Source organism: Staurois parvus, unplaced genomic scaffold (assembly GCF_062004578.1).
Source record: "Staurois parvus isolate SC_StPar_1 unplaced genomic scaffold, SC_StPar_1.0 ptg000024l, whole genome shotgun sequence".
Taxonomy (NCBI): Eukaryota; Metazoa; Chordata; class Amphibia; order Anura; family Ranidae; genus Staurois; species Staurois parvus.
This window is the reverse complement of record NW_028317820.1, coordinates 1,934,149-1,956,035: the sequence shown is the minus strand read 5'-3', so window position 1 is coordinate 1,956,035 and position 21,887 is coordinate 1,934,149. Positions and strand designations below refer to the sequence as shown.

At 42.1% G+C, this 21,887-nt stretch overlaps 1 protein-coding gene across 1 annotated transcript; it reads left to right on the top strand.

The window, feature by feature from the left end:
* Positions 1-341: 341 nt before the first annotated feature.
* On the top strand, positions 342-21,664 carry LOC149472068 (uncharacterized). Its single transcript, XM_089693544.1, has 5 exons — positions 342-373; positions 4,759-5,111; positions 9,323-9,443; positions 13,513-13,586; positions 19,221-21,664. Exons 2-5 carry the CDS (start codon positions 4,796-4,798, stop codon positions 19,607-19,609), a joined length of 900 nt encoding a protein of 299 aa, XP_089549670.1. The 5' UTR covers positions 342-373; positions 4,759-4,795; the 3' UTR covers positions 19,610-21,664.
* The last annotated feature ends 223 nt before the right edge of the window (positions 21,665-21,887 follow it).

The following is a 21,887-nucleotide window of genomic DNA, read 5'->3' as shown; positions in this document are numbered from 1 at the left end:
ATGTGTAGTAGAGTGATCCTGGTGCCTAACGTAACCCAGAAGAACACACGCCCCAGGGCAGTCCTCTTATGTGATCCAGACTTTGTACCTAAAGAGTTAACTGGGAAACATGTTGTTTTCTGCATATTAGATCTTAATGGTCTGTGAAACCATGGCAGGGGTATGTCCTTTGCCTACATAATTGCAGAAGGTTGAGAGGTATGGCGACCAACAGGTTAAACTGTGACCACTGTTTTTGAGAATTAGTTCATAACATAACACTCCATGTACAGTTAACGCCCAGAACATACTGCAACAAACTCGAAATATCTTTCACTTTCATCTATAAATGAAAGTAGATAGTAATTAGGAGACCTGAAGCTCGGAACATCTGGTGAGTACTTTGATCAATAATACAAAGAAGCAAAGGTTTAATTACGAGTCTTTGCATATCTTAGGTTTTATTTATACATTTTTCCACCTAGGATTAACACAACTTTCACCCAGAATTCAACATTCTTCCAATTGAATCCAATTAGAAAAATGTGAGAGTCTTGGGTGAAAGTTATAGTAATCTTGGATGAAAAATATTTTTTATGTATTGTATTATGTGTATGTATCTTATACAAACAATTAAGTTTATGGATAGGCACCAGCCAGTGAGTTCAATAAATATACTCTCTAGATTGTTACATGATGTTACTAAATTCACCCTGGGGCTATACAATTTTCTGTCCAATTTCTGCCTAAACTCCTTTAGATTTACCTTCAACTATGTAGTTCAAGGGCCCGCCTAATTGAATACAATTGAAAGTGTTGTTTAGGTTTCACCTCATATTATATGGTTTTTGGTAAATCTAAAGCAAAACGCTCAAGAAAATTGTTTAGTGTATGGCCAGCCTTAGTCTGACTGAAAAAAGACAAAAGTTCATCCAGTTCAACCACAAAAAAAAAAAAAGTTATAATCCTACACCCACAGCTGATCCAGATGAAGGCAAAAAACCCAGCAAAGCATGATCCAATTTGCTCCTGCAGGGGAAAAAATTCCTTCCTGATCCTCCGAGAGGCAATTGCATATTCCCTGGATCAACTTTACCTATAAATGTTGGTATCCTGTTATATTCTGTGTATCGAAAAAAGAATCCAGACCTTCCTTAAAGCAATCCACTGAGCTGGCCAGAACCAACTCTTGAGGGAGTCTATTCCACATTTTCACAGCTCTCACAGAAACATTTTTGTATTTGGAGATTAAATCTCTTTTCCTCCAGATGTAAAGAGCACCCCCTTGTCCTCTGTGATGACCTCAGGGTGAACAACACCAAATTCACTATATGAACCACTGATGTATTTATACATGGGTATCATATCCCCCCTTAATCTCCTCTTCTCCATAGTTTGTCCATAGAGCGTCCCGGTCAGAAAGGGAGCAGCCGAATGTAATCCAGAGGAGGAAAATAGGATATAAAGACTGCCTATTGATGTGGATCCACTAACATATGCATAGACAGATACCTCCCTCATACATAAAGCCGCTTGGAGCCATGTTTGCTCCTGCTCAAATGGACATCAATAATGCAGGTGTAAAAAGCAGGCACATTTCCCATGGATGATGCAGAAGCAATGACCATACTTCATTCTATTAGTTCAAAGTATTGTCTCTCTTTTCAAAGTGTGAGAGAAAAGTATACTTATCAGTCCATGGTATACAGACACATCATAGATCCAGGTACGACCAGTGACCCCACCTGACTGGTTTTGCAGGACCCCCTCGGCTGCATCAGAGACTGATTCAGCCTCTGATGTAGCCGGGGAGGGGTCCGGAGAAACAGGAAAACTAACACTGCGCATCACCCTAAACACACCGTCCCCACTGTGAAACATGGTGGTGGCAACGTCATGCTTTTCTTCAGCAGGGCCAGGGCCAGTTAGAGTTGATGGGAAGATGGATGGAGCCAAATACGGGGCAATCTTAGAAGAAAACCTGTTAGAATCTATAGAAGACTTGAGACTTTCCAGCAGGACAATGACCCGAAACATCCAGGCAGAGCTACAATGGAATGGTTTAGATCAAAGCATATTCATGTGTTAGAATGGCCCAGTCACAGTCCAGACCCAAATACAATGGAGAATCTGTTGAAAGACTTGAAAATTGCTGTTCACAGACGCTCTCCATCCAATCTGACAGAGCTTGAGCTATTGTGCAAAGAAGAATGGGCAGAAATGTCCCTCTCTAGATGTGCAAAGCTGGTAGAGACCCCAAAAAGACTTGCAGCTGGAATTGCAGCCAAAGGGGGTCCTACAAAGTATTGACTCCGGGGGGCTGAATACAAATGCACACCACGCTTTTCACATATTTATTTGTAAAAAATGGTTGAAAACCATTTCTCATTCTCTGTCCACTTCACAATTATGTGCCACTTTGTGTTGGTTTGACACATAAAATCCCAATAAATACATTTACGTTTTTGGTTGTACCACATGATAAAATGTGGAAAATTTCAAGGGGTATAAATATTTTTTCAAGGCACTGTATTTTTACAGGTATTCTGTTCTCTTTGCATTGCTTCCTTTATGTGAAATCCCTGGTGTTTCTGCCAGTCTCACTGCTTTCCTATGAAACAAAAACTGACCACAGTAGGCATGATAGTGGTCAGTTCTCTAGCTATGCTGGGAACTGAGTTTTCTGTCCTCCAATGATAAGACTTCTGCTAACATGACCCCCCCGGACAGTTCAGTATGCTGCTGTCTCTCCTTCCCCACCTCTCTGTGCTGCTGAGAGCAGAGAGAATGTGATCATGTATAAAAAGGGAAAATAAGGTATTTGCAATGTTTTTTATATCCATACACAAATGGTTTGCCTTTCATATCTATTTTAAACTGAATGGGATATTATAAGGTGAGGACCCCCTCTTTAGCGCACCATAACTGTGTACATAGCACGTGGTTGCGAAGTAAGCCCATTCAATGCATTTTTTCGTAATTTTTTTTTCTATAGTAAAAAACAAAAAAATAAAAACACATGCAATAAATATCAACAAATCAAAAAACTCTATTTGTCTCAAAATATTGATATAGAAATTAATTTGGGTATAGCGGTAAACTATGCCGGTACAGAGCTGGGTAAATGAATGTCTCCACTCCCCTAGATGTAACCAGTCTAGACCAATACTTATCTTCCTTCCCATTCAAGCAACCATACTGCATAGTCGTGCACACCCTTTGCATGGAAAACATCCCTTCCACATCCTCTTCTTACTGCACATGCACACCATGGCCTCTAGCTGTCCAGCAAAGTACAATATATGCCCAAGGACCCATCAGGGGTGTTTTACAATTAAAGGGGATGACTTCCAAAAAAGCTGTAAGATGACTAGTGGGGCCACCCTGGTGATTATTGCTAGAATGGGAAAAAAGGTAACTATTTTATACTGCAGGATGCACTCAGGGGAGTAGGGGCCTTAATCACTGAAAACCGTATGGTCTTTAACTGATTTTCTATTCTGGTAGTTTATGAACGGTGAAGTGGTGGACCATTATTTACCTGTGCCATTTATAAACAGCATGAGCAGTAACTGCACCCGTTATTGGTCGTGAACTCAGTGCAAGATTTAGACCTTGGGGGGCCTTGGGCGTTTTAAGTTTGGGGACCCATCAAGATAGAAATTAAATGATATGACAAACAAAAAAGTGAACTGAAATGAATGCTAAACCTGCATTTGCTCTAAAAAATATGTTAGGTTTAAAGGAAAGACGTGTCTGATTGTTTTATTGACTATAAAAATACACATTACACAAGTAATTGTAACCGGAAAGTCATGCATCACAGGTATGCGTTACACTACAATATTTACAAAAAGTCTTTCTTCCTGCATTTAGCATCTGCAAATTTTTTAACTTAAGCCGGCCATAGATGAATCGAATTTCAGTTGGTTCAGCAGGGACTAGCTGAGATTCGATTAATCTATGGGCAGGCAGGTTTTACCCAAGTTGATTCATTAATCAACTTGGATACAACCGGCCAGTCAGATTTTATACACGCGAATACTGCCGGTGGCTATAGCCACTAGCAGTAAACATTGTGTTCTGCCGGCTGGAAAGCCTTCCCGTGACTCCTCTTCTTTCTGGTAGAACACAATAGTGTTACGGGAGGCATTTTTACACCTGTGAAAGAAAGAAAGTCACATAATCTTTGGGTTGTCTAACTCATCAAACTGTGTCATATTGAGGACACTGCTCTTAACTGCCAGTAGGTACAGAGCACTTACTGATAATTCTTTATCTGTGTCAATTTACTGAACAACCTTTTTCTCAATCAACTAGTGACCATCATATGCAACTATATTCTAAGATCTATATTAACACCTGGAAAGGTATCAGCAAGCCCTTCTTCATGTAATAAAACTGCCTGTTGAGTGAGACATGACTGGAGTTTGTCAAAGGCTGCAAACTGGACAATTTCCTCAATGAACACACTACTGAAGTCTCGAGGGAAATACGTTTTTTTTTATTAAGGAAGTCTGGAGCCCTCCCTGGCAGGGGGGACCCCCTCTAGTTGGGGGGCCTGGGTCAATTGCCCCTTTTGCCCCCGTATAAATCCGGCACTGTGCCGTCATTAGAGATCTTGGTTCTCAAACACAGATCAATGGTGAGTATACAAAATACTCTGCTGAAAAATAAAAAAATTCTACAGAAAAGTATGAAAAGCACAAGTTTTACAAAATTTGTCTGAAACCTCTTTGTTCTTACTGCTGATTCACGTTTCACCTATTCCATTTCCAGGTCTCTAAGATTTTCATCAGACGCAAACTAAGCTGCAATGAATTTAGATGTTGCTGACGAGTGTGAACCAATAAGACAGCAGATGGAGCAGTATGTTCTGAATCATGGTTATACGAAACTCACCATCTTACTGATGGGAATGATGGGCCATGGGAAGTCCTCCCTTATTAACACCTGCTTGTGTGTGTCTCAAAATGAGCCCTATTACAATGAAGCAGGATCGGGGGATTCTGCAGCTCCCATCACCATGGAAAGAAAGGAGCACAGATTGAGAGGCTCTGTGTATATCGTTGATAATCGAGGACTCAATAAACTTAATGTTGATGAGCAAATCGAGATTGCATCCCAGTTCAGTAAGTCTGAATTAGTATTTGTGCGAATACTATAAACTGATTATGTCTTCATTTAGTTAGATTGTTTTTAAACAAGAACTCCAAGCAAGCAGCTAAATATGCTATTTAAAGAGGAACTTCAGTCCCTTTGCTCATGGGTTATGCCTCCTTCTACTGGTGCTGCCATTTTTGGGTGTGCCAGTGCGCCAAAGGGTTCTGCCCAGCCTTTGGACCTGACAGAGCCCTGCCACAAGCTATATTTGCATGTTTAGACAAAAGGGACCCTGGACCTCCTTTGCAGAACCATCCTCATGTGCATGGAAACCTGCGCATGTGCAGAAGCTCCAAAGGTCACTGCCGGATCCTGAAACTTGACAGAGCCCTTCAAAATGTCTGCGCATGCATGTGTAATGTCATTCTTGTCTAGGCAAGAGAGACAAAAGTGATACCCTCCAGCACAAAATAATAAAAAATTACCCAGTTATGGTAGAGGGAGAGGGCTGGAGCTAGGTGCACGCACGTTGTCTTTTGGGATAAAGGCCCATTTTAAATACACATATGGGCGCAGTTTTATATACAAAAGATTTATACAGTCGTGGCCAAAAATATTGGCACCCCTACATTTCTGTCAGGTAATGCACCACTTCACCAAGAAAGATGTTGCAATTACACATGTTTAGGCATTCTCATGTTTACTTCTTTTGTTTGTTATGGTATGACACAAAAATTGGAGAAACAAAAAGCCAAATATGACACATTCTATACAAAACCCCCAGAAATGGAAAGGTTTCTTTCCCTATCTGCTGTTTTGAGATCTCTCCACAGGAGCTCTGTGGGATTGAGACCTGGACTCATTGCTCACCAGTTCAGTACTCACCCTTGATTTCTCTTAAACCATTTCTGGGGGATTTTTGACGTGTGCTTTGGGGCATTGTCCTGCTGTAAGACCCATGATCTCTGGAGACCCAACTTTCTGACAATGGACTCCAGAATTCTTTAGTAGTCTTCAGATTTCATAATGCCATTCACAGGGTCAAGACATCCAGTGCCTGAAGCAGCAGAGCAACCCCAAAACATCAGTGACCCCCCCACCATGTGTGGCTGGAGGGAGTGTATTCTTTTCTTTAAAGGCCTCATTGCTTTTTCTGAAAACGGCAGAATGATCGGCTTTACCAAAAATCTGTAATTTTGTTCTGTCTGTCCACAGCACATTCTCCCAAAATGATTTTGCCATCTTCAAGTAGGTTTTGGCAAACTCCAATCTGGCTTTATTATGTTTCTGTGTCAGCAGTGGGGTCCTCCTGGGTCTGCTACCATAGTGTCCCTTTTCATTCAGATGGTGATGTATAGTGCGAGCTGAAACAGTTGTACCCTGTTCCTGAAAGTCAGTTTGAATTTGTCTGGAAGTTCATCGGGGTTCTTTAGCCATCATTTGAACAATCCTTCCTTGCAATCTTTGATCAATTTTTCTCTTGCATCCACATCCAGGGAGATTAGCTACAGTGCCATGGGCTGTAAACTTCTTGACAATGTTGCGCACAGTGGTTGCCAGTGTGATTTCTATGGTGCCAGCACCTGTTAATTGATACAGGTTAGTTTATTTACAAGTTACAGGAGCATCACAAACTTGGAATACAATTATTTCTTACAATTTTGAGAAGGTGCCAATAATTTTGTCCAGTCCATTTTGGAGGTTTTGAGTGGAATGTGTCAGATTTGGCTTTTTGTTTCTCCACTTTTTTGTGTCATACCAATACAAAAAAAGAAATAAACATGAGAACACCTAAACATTTGTAACTGCAACAATTTTCTGGGTGAAGTGGTGCATTTACTGACAGAAATGCAGGAGTGCCAATCATTTTGGCCATGACTTTATATCTGTTCATTCAGTTCTGAGCTCTATCAGACAGAAGGGACAGCCTGGTGACCTGTCTGTTCTCTACTGTACTTAACCAATACAACTAGGTCACTTCCCCACCCACAGTCTATGACTGGATAATGAAGAAGAAGCAGCAGTAGAAGCAGCGGCAGTATAGTGATGAGTCAACACTCATCTGATTTTTCCACCTTTCAGAATGTTCCTTGCCAGCTCATGTGCAATGCAGTACTCCTGATTGTAGCTGCCCCTTCCTCTCCCAGCCTGAATTCTGCTGCACAGGGAATCTCCAAGTAGCTCAAACCAAATCAAAAGGAGGTACTTATGCTAGCCGCATTTAAATATACATTTTATTATGTTAAAGAACACACAACTGCATTAAAAAAGGAAAAAAATGGCAGCAAATCGACACATCAAAGTCTGTACTTTGGTGGATTTTGCTGTGTGCCAGTTCTCAACATTTTAGGACTGTAGCACTAACTTCTTAAGGGCTGCTGAATTTTAATTGGGTCCCCTAAGCTCTGTACAGCCAGGCAACAAGCATTCTCCACATCTTGCACACTGGAGTCAGAAAACAGACCTTGAGCTTTGTTTTGTAATTTTATTAACCTCCCTAATGGTATTCCCGAGTGTAGCTCGGGGTAAAATGTCAGTGCCAAAAGCGGTAACCCCGAGCTACACTCGGGCTTACCATGTGGTGCTGCATAGGGAGTCCATGCAGCACTTACCTTGCCCTTCGCTTCCGCGATGTGTCCCCTGCAGAATCCCTGGCCATCTCCTCTGGCCGATGCCGGCATCCGGATTCTGTGTTCCGGTCCCTGTGACGTCGTGACGTACGGGCGCCGGCGGCGGCGGGAAATTTGAAAATTTAAAAAAATTTCATTTTTTTCAAAACACATTTTTCATAGTAAAACATTGCTGTTTCAACCCATTTCACATACATTTTGTCCCGAGTGCTTTGTCCGGCGCCCTGCCTGCGTTTTGTCTGTTCTTTCTGCCTGGAAACTGAGAAACGTCCATGGCGTCCAAAAAGTGTCCCTTTAGGTCAAAAGCGGGTTTAGATCAGCTAGAGAACAGCGATAGTAAATTAGAACCACTTGCAGAATTGAGTGATAAAGATTCGTGGGGAAATTCCTCATCAGACACTGAAAACGATTTTGCGACTTTGCTCAGCAATGTGAGAACTTAGCGCTATATTTCAAATTTCAGTGTTTTCGGTTTGATTATATTATTGAATTAAATGTATTATTATTATATTATTATTCTATATGATTATTTATTAAATTATAATTTATGATTTCGTGTTTCAAATTTTATCATACCCGGGATGTTTACTAGACTCTTGTTCGGACAGATTTCAGTGAGTTATTCCTAAAAATTACAGCCTACAATAAATAAACTACATATTTCCATGCAAAATAATGGTACCGCTTTCAGCACAAAAAATCTGAAATAATCATACCGCTAGGGAGGTTAAGGGATTAAACTTGGATGGGGTCAAGGGGTATATGGGATGCCCAAGGAACTGTAGAACTGCAGTCTCTCCTTTAAAGAGCACTAATAGCTCCTTGATGTACCTCCTCAAGCCCAGGATGATTCCTCCTCTTCACCCAGCTGCCTGAGGGTATCCCAGGGCAAGAGTTTCCAAGAGCTGCCAATTTAGAGGAAGCAGTCCTGGATGAGAAGCTTGTTGGGTCCTATACTTGACTGCCCTCTCCCCTTATCTGGCCCAGGGGGCATAAGAGTACTCACATTGTCCTCTCCTGTTAGGTTAGTGGTTTGGTGGCTGCCTTCAGGCCTTACACTTGGCTGGCTCCTTCTCTGATACTCAGGCTGCCCTCTCCAGGGGACGTTGAGGCAATGGGATCCTCTTCAGCCTGTAGGTAGGCCCCCTCCCAGGCTCCACACTCCCGCCTTCTTCAATCCATATTCCACCTGACACTGACTACTGCTCCCCGGGCTCTCTGATTTTGAGGACTTCCCTGGTCACCAAGCGCAGCCTCCTTCCAGGGAATTGGCCAAGGTCTCTCAAACAAGCAGATCTGGGCCTCACCCCCTCCTCTCCCCTGTTCCAGAAAGTTCTCAACTTTCTAGAAAGATGGGAGGGCTCCAGCAACCCTCACCTGTTAAAGCCTCCTAGCATGTCCTGAGGTAACCTCACTTCCTCACTCCCAGGCTGACTCATCCCAGGCTGCTACTCAGCATCTGTCTAAAAAAACAACAAAAAACAGCCCATCTAGCTAACTTGGAGGGTGTTACAGGATCATTACTGGTTTGTTTTTTGCAGTGTACTGCATATTTCTCTAGTCGATAACTTTAAGGTAGTGGGTTTTAATTACATATATTTTCTCTGCAGGTAAGTTGACAAACTTTGGGGACGTAGCGTGGAACAGAGCCTTAGATGAAATTTTTCAAATGTTTTCTTATAGAGTGAAAAATCCACCAACTGAACTATGTGTGCCTGTTTTGGTGTACAGGTAAGGTACAAAACCACAGTTATACTTGTTTCTCGTTGTCAATGCAGTAATTTTTGCCTTAAAGTAGCTCTAAACCCTATAGCTGGCCATATACTGCTCATATTCCCTCAGGAACTTTTTTTTCGATAACCATGCTATTTTCCACTTTTTTAGCCTTTTTCCTATTTTAGTGTTGCTGATTAGTGATGAGCCAAATGTACTTGTGTTCGATTCAGGCTGGGTTTGGCAAAGTTCAGATGCTGAATCTGAACCTTATTGAAGTCAGTGGGAGCCAAATCTGAGAAATCAGTAATGGCCATTTTCTAGGCTAATAGACAAGGTATTGTCAAGCAAATGGCATTGGGGTTGGACTCTGCCCTGGAGAGCATGACCCACTGGGAAAATATATTTTAAAAAATTCAGTTTGTCATGGCCTCCCCCCCAAGATCTATACCAGACCATTATCTGAACATGCAGCCTGGGTGGCCAGGAAAGGGGGTGATGAGAGTTCCCCCCCCCTCCCGAACCATTCTAGGCTGCATGTCTTCCAACATGAGAGGCTACCTGGAAATTCTGCCATGTGCCCCTTGGTAAGGTACTCTCCCCATATGGTTTGGTATAGTTCAGAAGGGGAAAAGGGTGCATGCTTGTCCCCCTCTGTCCTGGCCAGCCAGGCAACTTGTTCCGATAAGGGTCTAGTGTGGGTTTTGTGGATCCTACACTTTTTTCATGTTGTTTGCATAAGGTCCCCACCTAAAGCTATAGCAGACCCCAAAGATCTGGAATGGAATTTGGAGGAATCCTATGTGTTTTTTTTTGATCCTCCTTCAAATCCATTTTAGACCTGAAGGAAGCCTTATATTCATTCATAAAAATACAATCTTCTTGTGGATGACTCAATTTTCTTCCAGGTACAGTACAGGAAATCTCTGTACTGCTGTTGGAACACATCACTGTATACTGATGCAACATACAGTTTATACAGTGCTGACAGCAGGCACATTTATTAGTAACAGATATTGTTTCTTTGGGCCAGCATGACCAAAATTAACTATTTAAAGTGAGAAGAATCCTGACGTTAGACTTCAAAGCACTCCTATCAATGTAATAGTTTGTACATTCAGGGCCATGCACAGCACTCACATGGATGTTAAATTGTGTCTGCACAGGCACTGCGTCCCAACAGACATCAATGTAACTCCCTGCACAGGTATGCACAGAGCACCTGTGCATCCCCATGCTGATGAACATGGCCCTTGCATGAGTGTACGCTGCAGTATGCTTGTGTGAACCAGGCCTTACTGCACACTCTGCAAAGGGCTTATGTCACTAGCGACAAGGGTTATAAAGTCTCCTCCTGTAGGTCTGATGCCAATTCTTTATTGCCATTGTCATAGGGGACACAGGGTGAGTGTCAAGTGCAGCCTCTGAAATCCTTAAAGATACATTCCGTATGGATATATTTATAAATTGTATTGGCCCAGCATGTACCAATGCAAGTATGCATATACCATCCCTGTGAGATTCCAATGGAATCTGGAAATTACTACATAAGGCACTCCTACTGTAGTAATTGCCACTAGCTTCTGGGTCTGGTGCAGAGTGGCTGCTCTGCTGCATTGTGAATGCCTGTGAATGCTTCACATGTTCTGAATGACTGCAAAGCGTTCTCTGATTGGATTATGTGGTGGGCATGATGTCACCCCCCCCCTTCTTTTCACCTTATCCAATCATAGAACGCTTTGCATTCATTAAGAAAAGCAAGGCGATCTCTGAATGATGCCAGAGCTGAGCGGGGGACCTCCTGCATTTACAATGCAACAGGGCAGCCGTTCGGCATGAGACCTGGAAGCTAGTTGACATCGTTGAAGTAGTGGTGCCTGTTACCATAATTCCAACTTCTAGAGCAGGGGTCTCCAAACTGCGGCCTGGGGGCCAGATGTGGCCCTTTGCCTTTTATCTGGTCCACTGACAGCAACAGTAAGGCATAGTTCCTGGCATTGACAATGGAACACTATTCCGCCCACTGACACCAATGATGGGGCACTATTCCTACCACGGACTCTAATGACATGGAGCTATTCCTGCCACTGACACCAATGATGGGACATTGTTTGCTCCCACTGGCCAAAGTCTGGCCCCCCTAAAGTCTGAAGGACAATAAAGTGGCCCTTGGTTTAAAAAGTTTGTAGATCCCTGCTCTAGAGGGATCCCACAGGTATGGTATAGTTGTGTTCAAAATAATAGCAGTGTGTTGAAAAAAGTGAATAAAGCTCAAAATCCTTCTAATAGCTTTTATTTCCATACACACAAATGCATTGGGAACACGACACATTCTATTCCAAATCAAAACATGAAGAAAAATATATCAAATTTGTGTTGTTCCTCAAAAGAAATTGAAGAAAAGTGAATATTAGACAGTTCAAAAAAATAGCAGTGTTTGTATTCTTCTTTACAAACTCAAACATTCACTATATAAACTGAAAATGTTTGAAGATTTTGCTTTCCTTTGAATGACTTCATGAATATTTGGTTGTAGTCGCACTGTTTCTGAGAACTGCTGTACATCTGTGTTGCATGGAGTCACCCAACTTCTGGCCCCTGTGATCAGGTATTCCAGCCCAGGATGATTGGACTGCATTCCACAATTCTTCTCTATTTCTTGGTTTTGCCTCAGAAACTGCATTTTTGATGTCACCCCACAAGTTTTCTATTGGATGAAGATTGGGCTGGCCACTCCATAACATCAATCTTGTTGGTCTGGAACCAAGATGTTGCATGTTTACTGGTGTGTTTGGGGTCGTTGTCTTGTTGGAACACCCATTTCAAGGGCATTTCCTCTTTAGCATAAGGCAGCATGACCTCTTCAAGTATTCTGATGGATTCAAACTGATCCATGATCCCTGGTATGCGATAAATAGGCCCAACACCGTAGTATGAGAAACATCCCCATATCATGATGCTTGCACCACCATGCTTCACTGTCTTCACTGTGTACCGTGGCTTGAATTCAGTGTTTGGGGGTCGTCTGACAAACTGTCTCCGGCCACTAGACCCAAAAAGAACAATCTTACTTTCATCAGTCCACAAAATGTTGCGCCATTTCTCTTTAGGCCAGTCAATGTGCTCTTTGGCAAATTGTAACCTCTTCAGCACATGTCTTTTTTTCAACAGTGGGACTTTGCGGGGGCTTCTTGCAGATAGCTTGGCTTCACATAGGCATCTTCTAATTGTAACAGTCCTCACAGGGAACTTTACACCTTCTTTCATCTTCCTGGAGCTGATTGTTGGCTGAGTCCTTGCCATTTTGGCTATTCTTCTATCCATAACAATGGTAGTCTTTCGCTTTCTTCCACGTCTTTCAGGTTTTGGTTGCCATCTTAAAGCATTTGCAATCATTTTAGCTGAGCAGCCTATCATTTTCTGCACTTCTTTATGTTTTCCCCTCTCCAATCAACTTTTTAATCAAGGTACGCTGTTCTTAACAATGTCTGGAACGACCCAATTTCCTCAGAATTTCAGAGAGAAATGCACTGTAACCCGCATGTACATTTGCTGCCTTCCTTCCTTAAATAAGGGCAATAATTGCCACCTGTTTTTCAAAGAATGAATGACCTCACTAATAGAACTCCACACTGCTATTATTTTGAACACGCCCCTTTCAATTAATGATTCAATTACACAGAATCAGCAGCATGCATGTCATGACTGTTGGATTTCTATTACTCTACTACACCTACTAGTAAATTATTTGCCATGTAGGAATATCATTTCTACCAAAAACAGTGATTGATCAGGTTAGTGATGTCTGGCTGCTATTATTTCGAACACAACTGTATATGCATAGTTACATTGATCTAAGCTGCAGCAATGTAACAGTGTAAAAATATCCACACCTAGAATTCTTTAATATAGTGCCAGATATGGTTATCTTCCCACAGATTGTTTCATGTTTAAGTTACAGCAACAGCCCCCCTAATGTGGCCCTCTTCTACTCCAAGACCACATAGAATCCACACAGGCTGCTAGGACTAATGTTACACTTCTGATTTAAAGTCATACAAAATAATTACTATTTTATTTGTTCCAGTGTGCGGTGCCTGTTCTCAGACCATATGTACAAAGATTTAGAGCCTTTCATTAGAAAAGCTCAAGTCATAACAGGTAACTTATTTTTAAATACTGTATATTTCCATCTTCTTATTCAACTGTTATTCAATTGCTAAAGAAATTGCAGTGAATGTAAACACACAACATAAAGAATGATACAAACATGCCTAACCTAAAGTCCATAGGATTGCAAAAAACAGGTACCAGGTCATATAAAATACACGCTTGTCAAAAACATTATGCAGACAGAAGTCCAGTACAATGCACGCTGCGTATATCAGCTTCACCCATATACGGGGTAATTAAGCCTATTCGGGTTTTATTAGAGCCGGCGCATGTGCTCTGAAGGTTCCATTGCCGTGTCCCGAGACTCCTGTGTGCATGTGCGGGAGTAACGTCAATGCAGCTCAGCCACCCAGATGACTGGAGCTAGCGAAGATGGAAGTCCCTACAGCGGTGACAGCATGCCACTGGAGGGAATCGTTTTAAGGTAAGTTTTAAATAATGTGCTAGTTTGCAATGCATACTAGCACATTATGCCTTTACATTGCAGGGGAATTTTTTTATTACGCGGTTTATTACCGCATTAAGGGGGGATATGATTGCAATATACAAATAGCATATGGAGAATCGTATTCAGTCTCAGGTCGCTCAAGAGGACCACCCAATGAAGTCAGAAGAGAAGCGGTTCAACTTTCAAGTGCTTAATGGGTTCTTTATTGTCAGAGCAGCAAAGATGTGGAACTCCCTTCAACAGTTGGTGGTATCAGCGGGGAGTGTCAATAATTTCAAAAACTCTTAGATGGGCATCTTAGCAAACACAAGATACAGGGATATGCAAAATGGCATTGACATGAACACACACACCCACGCAGGTTGAACTGGAAGAACTGGTGTCTTTATTCAACCTTAATGCACAAAATATGCAAAGAGGAAAAAGAGTCAAAGGGGAAACGAGAACTGAAGAAAGATAGATATAAAGAGAGAACTAACAAAGCCAATAGAATAGGTGTTCCTGGAGCCTCGCTAGTCCACCAACACATATCAAATCTTAGGGTTCCAAGTCTTTTTAAACTTAGTTTGATTATTTTGGAAGGTACAAGTGAGTTTATCATTATTAATTATCCAATAATTTTTGTTTAATCACTTCCAGTTCGGACACTTTCACCCCCTTCCTGTCCAGGCCAATTTTCAGCTTTCAGCACTATCACACTTTGAATGACAATTGCGCAGTCATGCAACACTGTACTCATATGAATTTTTTAGCTTTTTTTTGAGACAGATAAAGCTTTATTTTGCTAATATTTATTCACCACTGGGATTTTTATTTTTTTGCTATGTAAATGAAAAAGTCCTAAAATTTTGAAAATAGTTTTTCATCAAAAAATAACCCAAATTAGTTTATAACCAAAAATTATAAATTTTAAACTTTTTTTTACATTTTTCTTAATTTTTTATATTATTATTTATGTTTTTTTTATTTTTTTTACATACTGTCACCCTAGCAGTACAGTGTCACCATAGTGACACTGTACTACTTGTGGGGGGTGATGAAGATTTTTTTTTTCTTTTTACACTGATTGCTTTTATACCCATAGAGGCTGTAAAAGCAATAATTTCTCCTTCTCTCTAGCTGCATTTTTGCAGCCATTAAGAACTACTGTGTGAGCTGTGATTGGTCTCTGCTTGTCACATGGTACAAGGCTGTTGTGAATAGCCTTATACCATGTGACCTCGGTGATCATTCACAGATTTCACACGTAGTAAGCAATGATTTCACAAGTGACATCTTGCTTACTACTCTGCATGTGATCACTGATTGGCCAACGAGTGATTACATGATCGGGACCTCGCACAGAGGTCCCATCTGACGATTAGTGTTCCACTGTTTCCGGAGGACACAGCGGGCACCGGATCAGGGTGCTGCGCGCTCCCAGGGAGCGCGCACAGCTAGAAAATGCGGGTGCCGTTTATGAACGGCAACCCGCCCCTGGAGTGCCACCATCCTGCCGTTTATAAACAGCAGGCGGACAGCAAGTGGTTAACGTAGTTGACTGCCACCACTAACAATAAGGAATGAGTAAAAAGACTAATCTTGAAGTGAGCGATTTCAGGTGATTTGGGAACATTTACCGTTACTGACTGGAGTAAGTTAAAAAATCTGATCCAGAATCTGGTTACCTTGGGACACTGCCACCATACAGTATATGGAACATAATGCCTGTGTGTCCACAGCTTCTAAAAAAAATTCAAAGATGCTTGCAGGTACATCTACCCTAGTAGGCACCAGGTGCCATCTTAACATAAGTTATGTAATTAGAATTCGATAAGGATAGTGTTAATAGATACTTTACATCATTGGTAACATATTCTTTAGTGTATCCATGGTCAATACGTAAAATCGTTTTCATTGCCACATTAAATTTCCATTTGTTCTAGCCTACGCCTATTATTTAGAATAATCCTGAAGTTTGTAAACTTGTGAAGATCCCCACACATTTACGTCTTTAAATTACACATATCCATTATGATCTGTGAATATACTGTACACTGCTGTGTGTCACAAAACTACTGTAGAGGGGTTTCAGGAGGCACAGTCAGTACAGGAAATGTCCCACACATGATATCATCACTATTTGCAGGCAACAATGCCATATGGGATATGTAGTACTCAAAAATCAAACATACACCACACGAAGCAGCTAAGAAGGAATCTAGGTAGTTGTGGGAAGAGATGGCCAGTATGATGTGACTACTGATTGGGTGCCACTGCGTGGCAACATGGGGGAGCTGTGCTATATGTGCCACCTGCCTTACTACTTTAAAGATGATAACTGTTTGAGTTAACACCAGCAGATGACCATTTGTTAGACTGTGCTGCAAAGAGGTACACCAGAAGGACAGCCATTTTGAGGTTAACAGCGCTAAACAATAAATATCCTCCACCAGTTCTCCAGCAAGGCATACTGCCTTGCACCAACCTGTAGGCTTGGAGAGGGAACACCATTTCCATGTGATGCTTTGCTTCTTTCGTGGTCTAGACCATGTCCCTAAGAAGGTTCCGCACTGTAATGGCCCTAGGATAGGGATCCACCACTGAGAAGGGAAAGTTTAGGCACCTACCAAACCACCCTTCCGGCTGGAATCCTTTGTCACTGGCCACCACCATCCCTCTCCGATCTGGCTGCTCTTCCTTCTGCATACTGATGTTACATAAGAGTTTGAAACACTCTTATTCAGTTACTCATCATTTCCCTCATTGCATACTCTATGTTGGCACACATGAGCTTCTTTTCATTAAGTACCACACCAGACTTTGCAGTGTAGTTGTCAGGGAATGGGAAGATCGCCGCAGCGATCGAATCTGCACATGCGTAGAATCCTGACAAAACGTACAGGCAGGCGGGCACTAGGACCCAGGCGCGCCTGTCACAAATGACGGCACTGGGCAAGCACTAGGACCCAGGAGCGCCTGTCAGGAGTTGGGCTGACTATTTAAACCTGGCTCTTGCAATGCTCAAGTGCCATATGGTCTTATCTGTGTTCCTGAATTCCTGTGAGTAGATTGTTTGTTGCTGACCCTGCCTGATCCTGATTTGCTGTCCGTCTCCTGCTCTGATCCCTTGCTTTGTCTGACCATTCTCCTGCTTAACCCCATACGTTCTGACCTCCTGTTGACGAACCCGGCTTGTGACCTGTTTATCCCTCTGCCTGCTGATTCTGTACTATACCGCCACCACTGTTACCAACCCGGCCTGCCCGACGCTGCTTTAGTTACCTCCTCACATCAGACTCTTACCCGCTATACACCTTCAACGGTGCCTCTACCACAGCTGGGTGAACCCAGGGGCTGCGACCTGGTCTCGGCCTGCTCCAAGTCCATCCCCACCATCAGGGGCTCTGGTGAACAAGCAGGTTGGAGCTTAGATTCCGCGCCTTGGGAGATTCCGGTCTGTGGAGTGCTAGAGGCTACCGCTGCAGAATCCCTGACAGTAGTGTAGTTCATGATGTTGGTAAAAAGATGTTACATTGCTCTGTATAAGGCTAGGTTCACACTACTGGGGCTGATATTTGATTTTCAGTGTGACTTGGTTGAATTTTGAATTTGGTTTATATTTCTATGGGGAAAAATTACACTGGAATCACAACAGAGTTGTACAGGACCATTTTTCCAAAATCAAACTGTGGTGCTGCATTGAGGAGAATGGACACCATTGTAAACAATGTGATTTCCACTGTCATACGATTCTGTGAAAGTCAAGTCACATCTAAAAATGCACTAGTGTGAACCAGGCCAAGAGATATAGTTTACACAGTCATTTCCTTTGCAATATATTATTATTCAGCAACAAACCCATTAGTTGAACACAAGCCAAACTCAGTGAAGTCAACTTCCCTGAGGTACAGGCAGTATTGATAATGACAGACCCCTGGGGGGGGGGGGGTAGTTTAGACTGAAGCAATGGTTTAGGCTGTACAATGGTTTAAAATGTACAATGGTGCACCTACAGTTGGCTTAAATTCTTTCCACAATTGTGGTTGGCAATGCCACACTTCCCGGCTCTGGGTCCCGTTATAGGTGGACACACTTCTCCACTTATGATCACATCACAGAATGTGTGGCCTCCCCCGCTTTCCCATAGGACCAAAAAGCCCTGGGGAACACTCCCCTATATATCCTCACAATAGGAAGTGGCCTTGCCTCTGGCCACCATTGCATGCGATTAATCATACTGATACTGAGCAGTAATTCACACATAAATACAGTGCCTAACTTTAGCACCTGCCAACAAGCAGGCAGCACTTACACTATAAAATGAGATTTTTCATGTAAGCTTATATTCATTACTGGGGTAGGTTTGTCTAGTGCCCAGGGCAAAGATGCAGAACTGCACACTCTCACTTGTTGCTAATACATGCTGTAGAATGGGTGTACCTCCCTGCGCCTGTTCTTTGCCCCCTTGCTCCTTAAAGTGGAACTCTACTCAACAGCTTGATAAAAATAATGTTCTTTAGCAAAGAATATACATTCAACATTAATAAATATGCTGCCAAAATTTGTATGTGCTGTAAATTACCTCAAATATTTTTCCTGTTACTTCTTGCTGGAAGCTGCCATTTTGCTGAATCTCAGAGCCCCTGAGCAGCAGTAAATCTTTAGGCTATCAACAGATCCGCCTTTAGAAGCTCTGATTTTCGGCACAGTGCTGAAAAATAGAGAGCAACTGAGCATGTGCAGAGCAGGGTGAGATGATGTATTATTGGATTTTTTTCAGTATAGGCACTTATTTAAATGTTTTACATAGTTATACCTGCAAAACAACAAACATGAAGTGCTCTAGCAGGATTTTATTTTCTGCCTAAGGTTACACTTAATGTATAGCTAAAGCCAAAACTTTTATTTAGTTCTGGATAAAAAAGGGAAAGGTAAAAAATCCCTGTTCCACTAATAATTGAAACATTTAGATTTTCCCTCATTTTCAGGTATGGTGGTAATAAGACAAATAAAGAGGGTACCTCTCTGTACTTTGAACGCAGACAGTCAAATAAACACTGCAGTGGTTCCAATTCATCCATACTATATTAAAAAAAACAAAAAAAACCCCAATGTCTTTAGTTAAATTTAAAGTGCAATGCCAACTTATACAATTTTCCAGGTTAATTATGCAATCCCTTCTCTAATCACAGGTATCTTTCCGATTGTTGTACTGACCAGGAGTAAGTACATAAGTAGAAAACAGACAGTAGGAACCATCAAGAAAGTATTTGAGAGACTTGGTGCAAACACTGTCATTCCTATCGAGAACTACACGACCGAAAACCGGGATCGTAATCCCACCACAGACAAGACGGCCATGACATTTCTCAAAATCTGTTTGAATGAGGCACAGCATATCATTTCTAAGAGAGGAAGCTTCAGTGAGGCTGATTTTTTCAGAAATGCCACTAGACTGATTAAAGAGAAGGTTGAACATGAAATCAGTCAACGTGATCAAGCAATAAAAGAGAAGGATGAAAAAATAAAATTGTTAGAGAAGGAGATTGAAACACTCAAGGACAAATGTATCGTGATGTAATGGTTTGATATCTGAATATATCAGCCTATTGGCAAATACCAGAACTGCCAGATCACCAGTATAAGCTGTGGATGACCTGGAAATCTTTATCTTTTTTTCTCAATGTGAAAGGGTTGTAATCTGGATGAAAACAGCTTTTCTGCAGCCTGCATCGCAAAAACAAAATTTGCCAACTCTTAGACATTTGTGTTCACCTTTGGTTCTTCCAAAAAGAAAGAAACTTGCACATTATCTTCCATAATTATGGTGACAACTTTCTTCTGTTCTGCATGTGTCAGAACTAGAAATCAGGGGAACGGCTGTCATAAATTATCAGGGCCATAGATAACTTTTTTTTTCCTAAGGGGGGGTTCAGCCTTGGGCACCTAGAGGATGATAATTAGGTGCACGGAGCATGGCAAACTGTGGGTGTGGCAAAATTGTTCTAACAATGAGAGAGACTTAAAATCCAGTTATAGATTGCCCAGCCCCTACCAGTACAGTACAGATTTTTCTCCATCATAACCAGTACAGCTCTCCCCTTTCACCAGTATAGCTCCCTCTCCAGTACATATTTCTACCTCCCACATGTACAGGTCCCCCAAGAACAGATTTCTTCCATCACCACAGTACGGATACACCCAGTAGAGATTTTCCCCATCACCACCAGTACAACTCCCCCCCAGTATAGCCAGGGCTGGATCTAGCCTATCTAATCTGGGGGTGAAGGAAAATAGTCAGGGGGCATAATGTCCACACTGTGTGTGAGTCACTGACAGTCTGTCACACAGTGTCACGACCCGGGAAATGCTAGTATGTATTAAACTGTCATTAGATTATGATGATTAAACAGAACCTGTGCCCCCTCATATCGATGTCCCAATAAGAGTCCCCCTTTATATCAGATGTTCCAATCAGAGTCTTCATATCAGGAGTCCTCATCAGAATCCCCCTTTACAAGGGTTCCCATCAGAGTGCCCCCTTACAGCAGGGTCTCCATTAGAGTGCCTCCTTACATCAGTAGTCCTCATCAGAGTGCCCCCTGACATTAAGTGTCTCCACCAGAGTGCCCCCTTACATCAGATGCCCCATCAGAGTGTTCCCTTACATTAGCTGTCCCCACCAGTGTCCCCTTACATCAGGGTCCCCATCAGAATGCCCCCTTACATCAGGGTCCCCATCAGAGTTCCCCCTTACAATAGGGTCCCCATCAGAGTGCCCCGTTACATCAGATGCCCCATCAGAGGGTCCCTTACACCAGGAGTCACCATCTGAGTGTCCCCTTACATCAGGTGTCCCCATCAGAGTGCCCCCTTTCTTTAGATGCCCCATCAGCCCCCTCTATCTATGCCCCATAATATCAGAAGGATTACAACTGTATTCACAAAAGCAGGGACCCATTTATAAAGATACTGCAAATTAATTGACATCTTGCTTTGATGGTTTTCTGGGTGAATTCACTGACTGATGTCCCTGGTGTCCAATGTGATGGACCATGAAAACATGGGCATAAAGCTGGCAAACTTGAAAAAGTGTGAGGATTCCTGCAGAGAGATTAGACCCTAAGAGTGTTTAAAGGGTAGAAATAATCTATCACCAAGGTGGATGCTCTGAAAGTGCCTGGCCTTTAGCAGAGGTCCCAGTGGTAAGGTTGGAACTTGTACAGGAGTGATTTTCAGAGTCTGATCCCTGGGATGGCCTTGCTGGTGGTAGAGAGATAATCTAAACTGGAGTACAAGTCAACAGACATGCTTATGATCAAGGTAAGGCCAAGGGTTGTGTCCATCTGGATGAAGAGTGCCAAAGATTGTGTTGAAGACAGAAGTGCAGATAGGTATGAAGGACAATTATAAGGAGGTTACAAATCAGGCTTACATGTTCTTACTTTAATTTTTACTTTTCCATGAACAGCAAATGGGATTTGAGGATGATGAGCACTCAGTGAAATCTCTTTATAAAAACTGAAAGTTGCTGTCCACCAGCTTTGCTGTACCATTTATTTACTCTGACTTTCTTTCATATTTACAATGTCTGTATAAAGCTTTAAAAAGTTTCATAAAAACACACACACTTAAATCTGGCTAAATGTTTTGATTAAACTAACTTAGAAAGTTTGATGAAAGGCGATGCAAATTAATGTTGATCTGAACCATAACTAGGCATGCAGGGCTGGTTTACACTTGCATTGGCCCTTGAGAGAGCAATCTGCATTGATAGCTTTCCAAAGGGCACTTGACAAGTGATGAGAAAGTATTACCCACGCCACAGGGCAGTTGTGGAACAGTCATTTTCTTGAAAG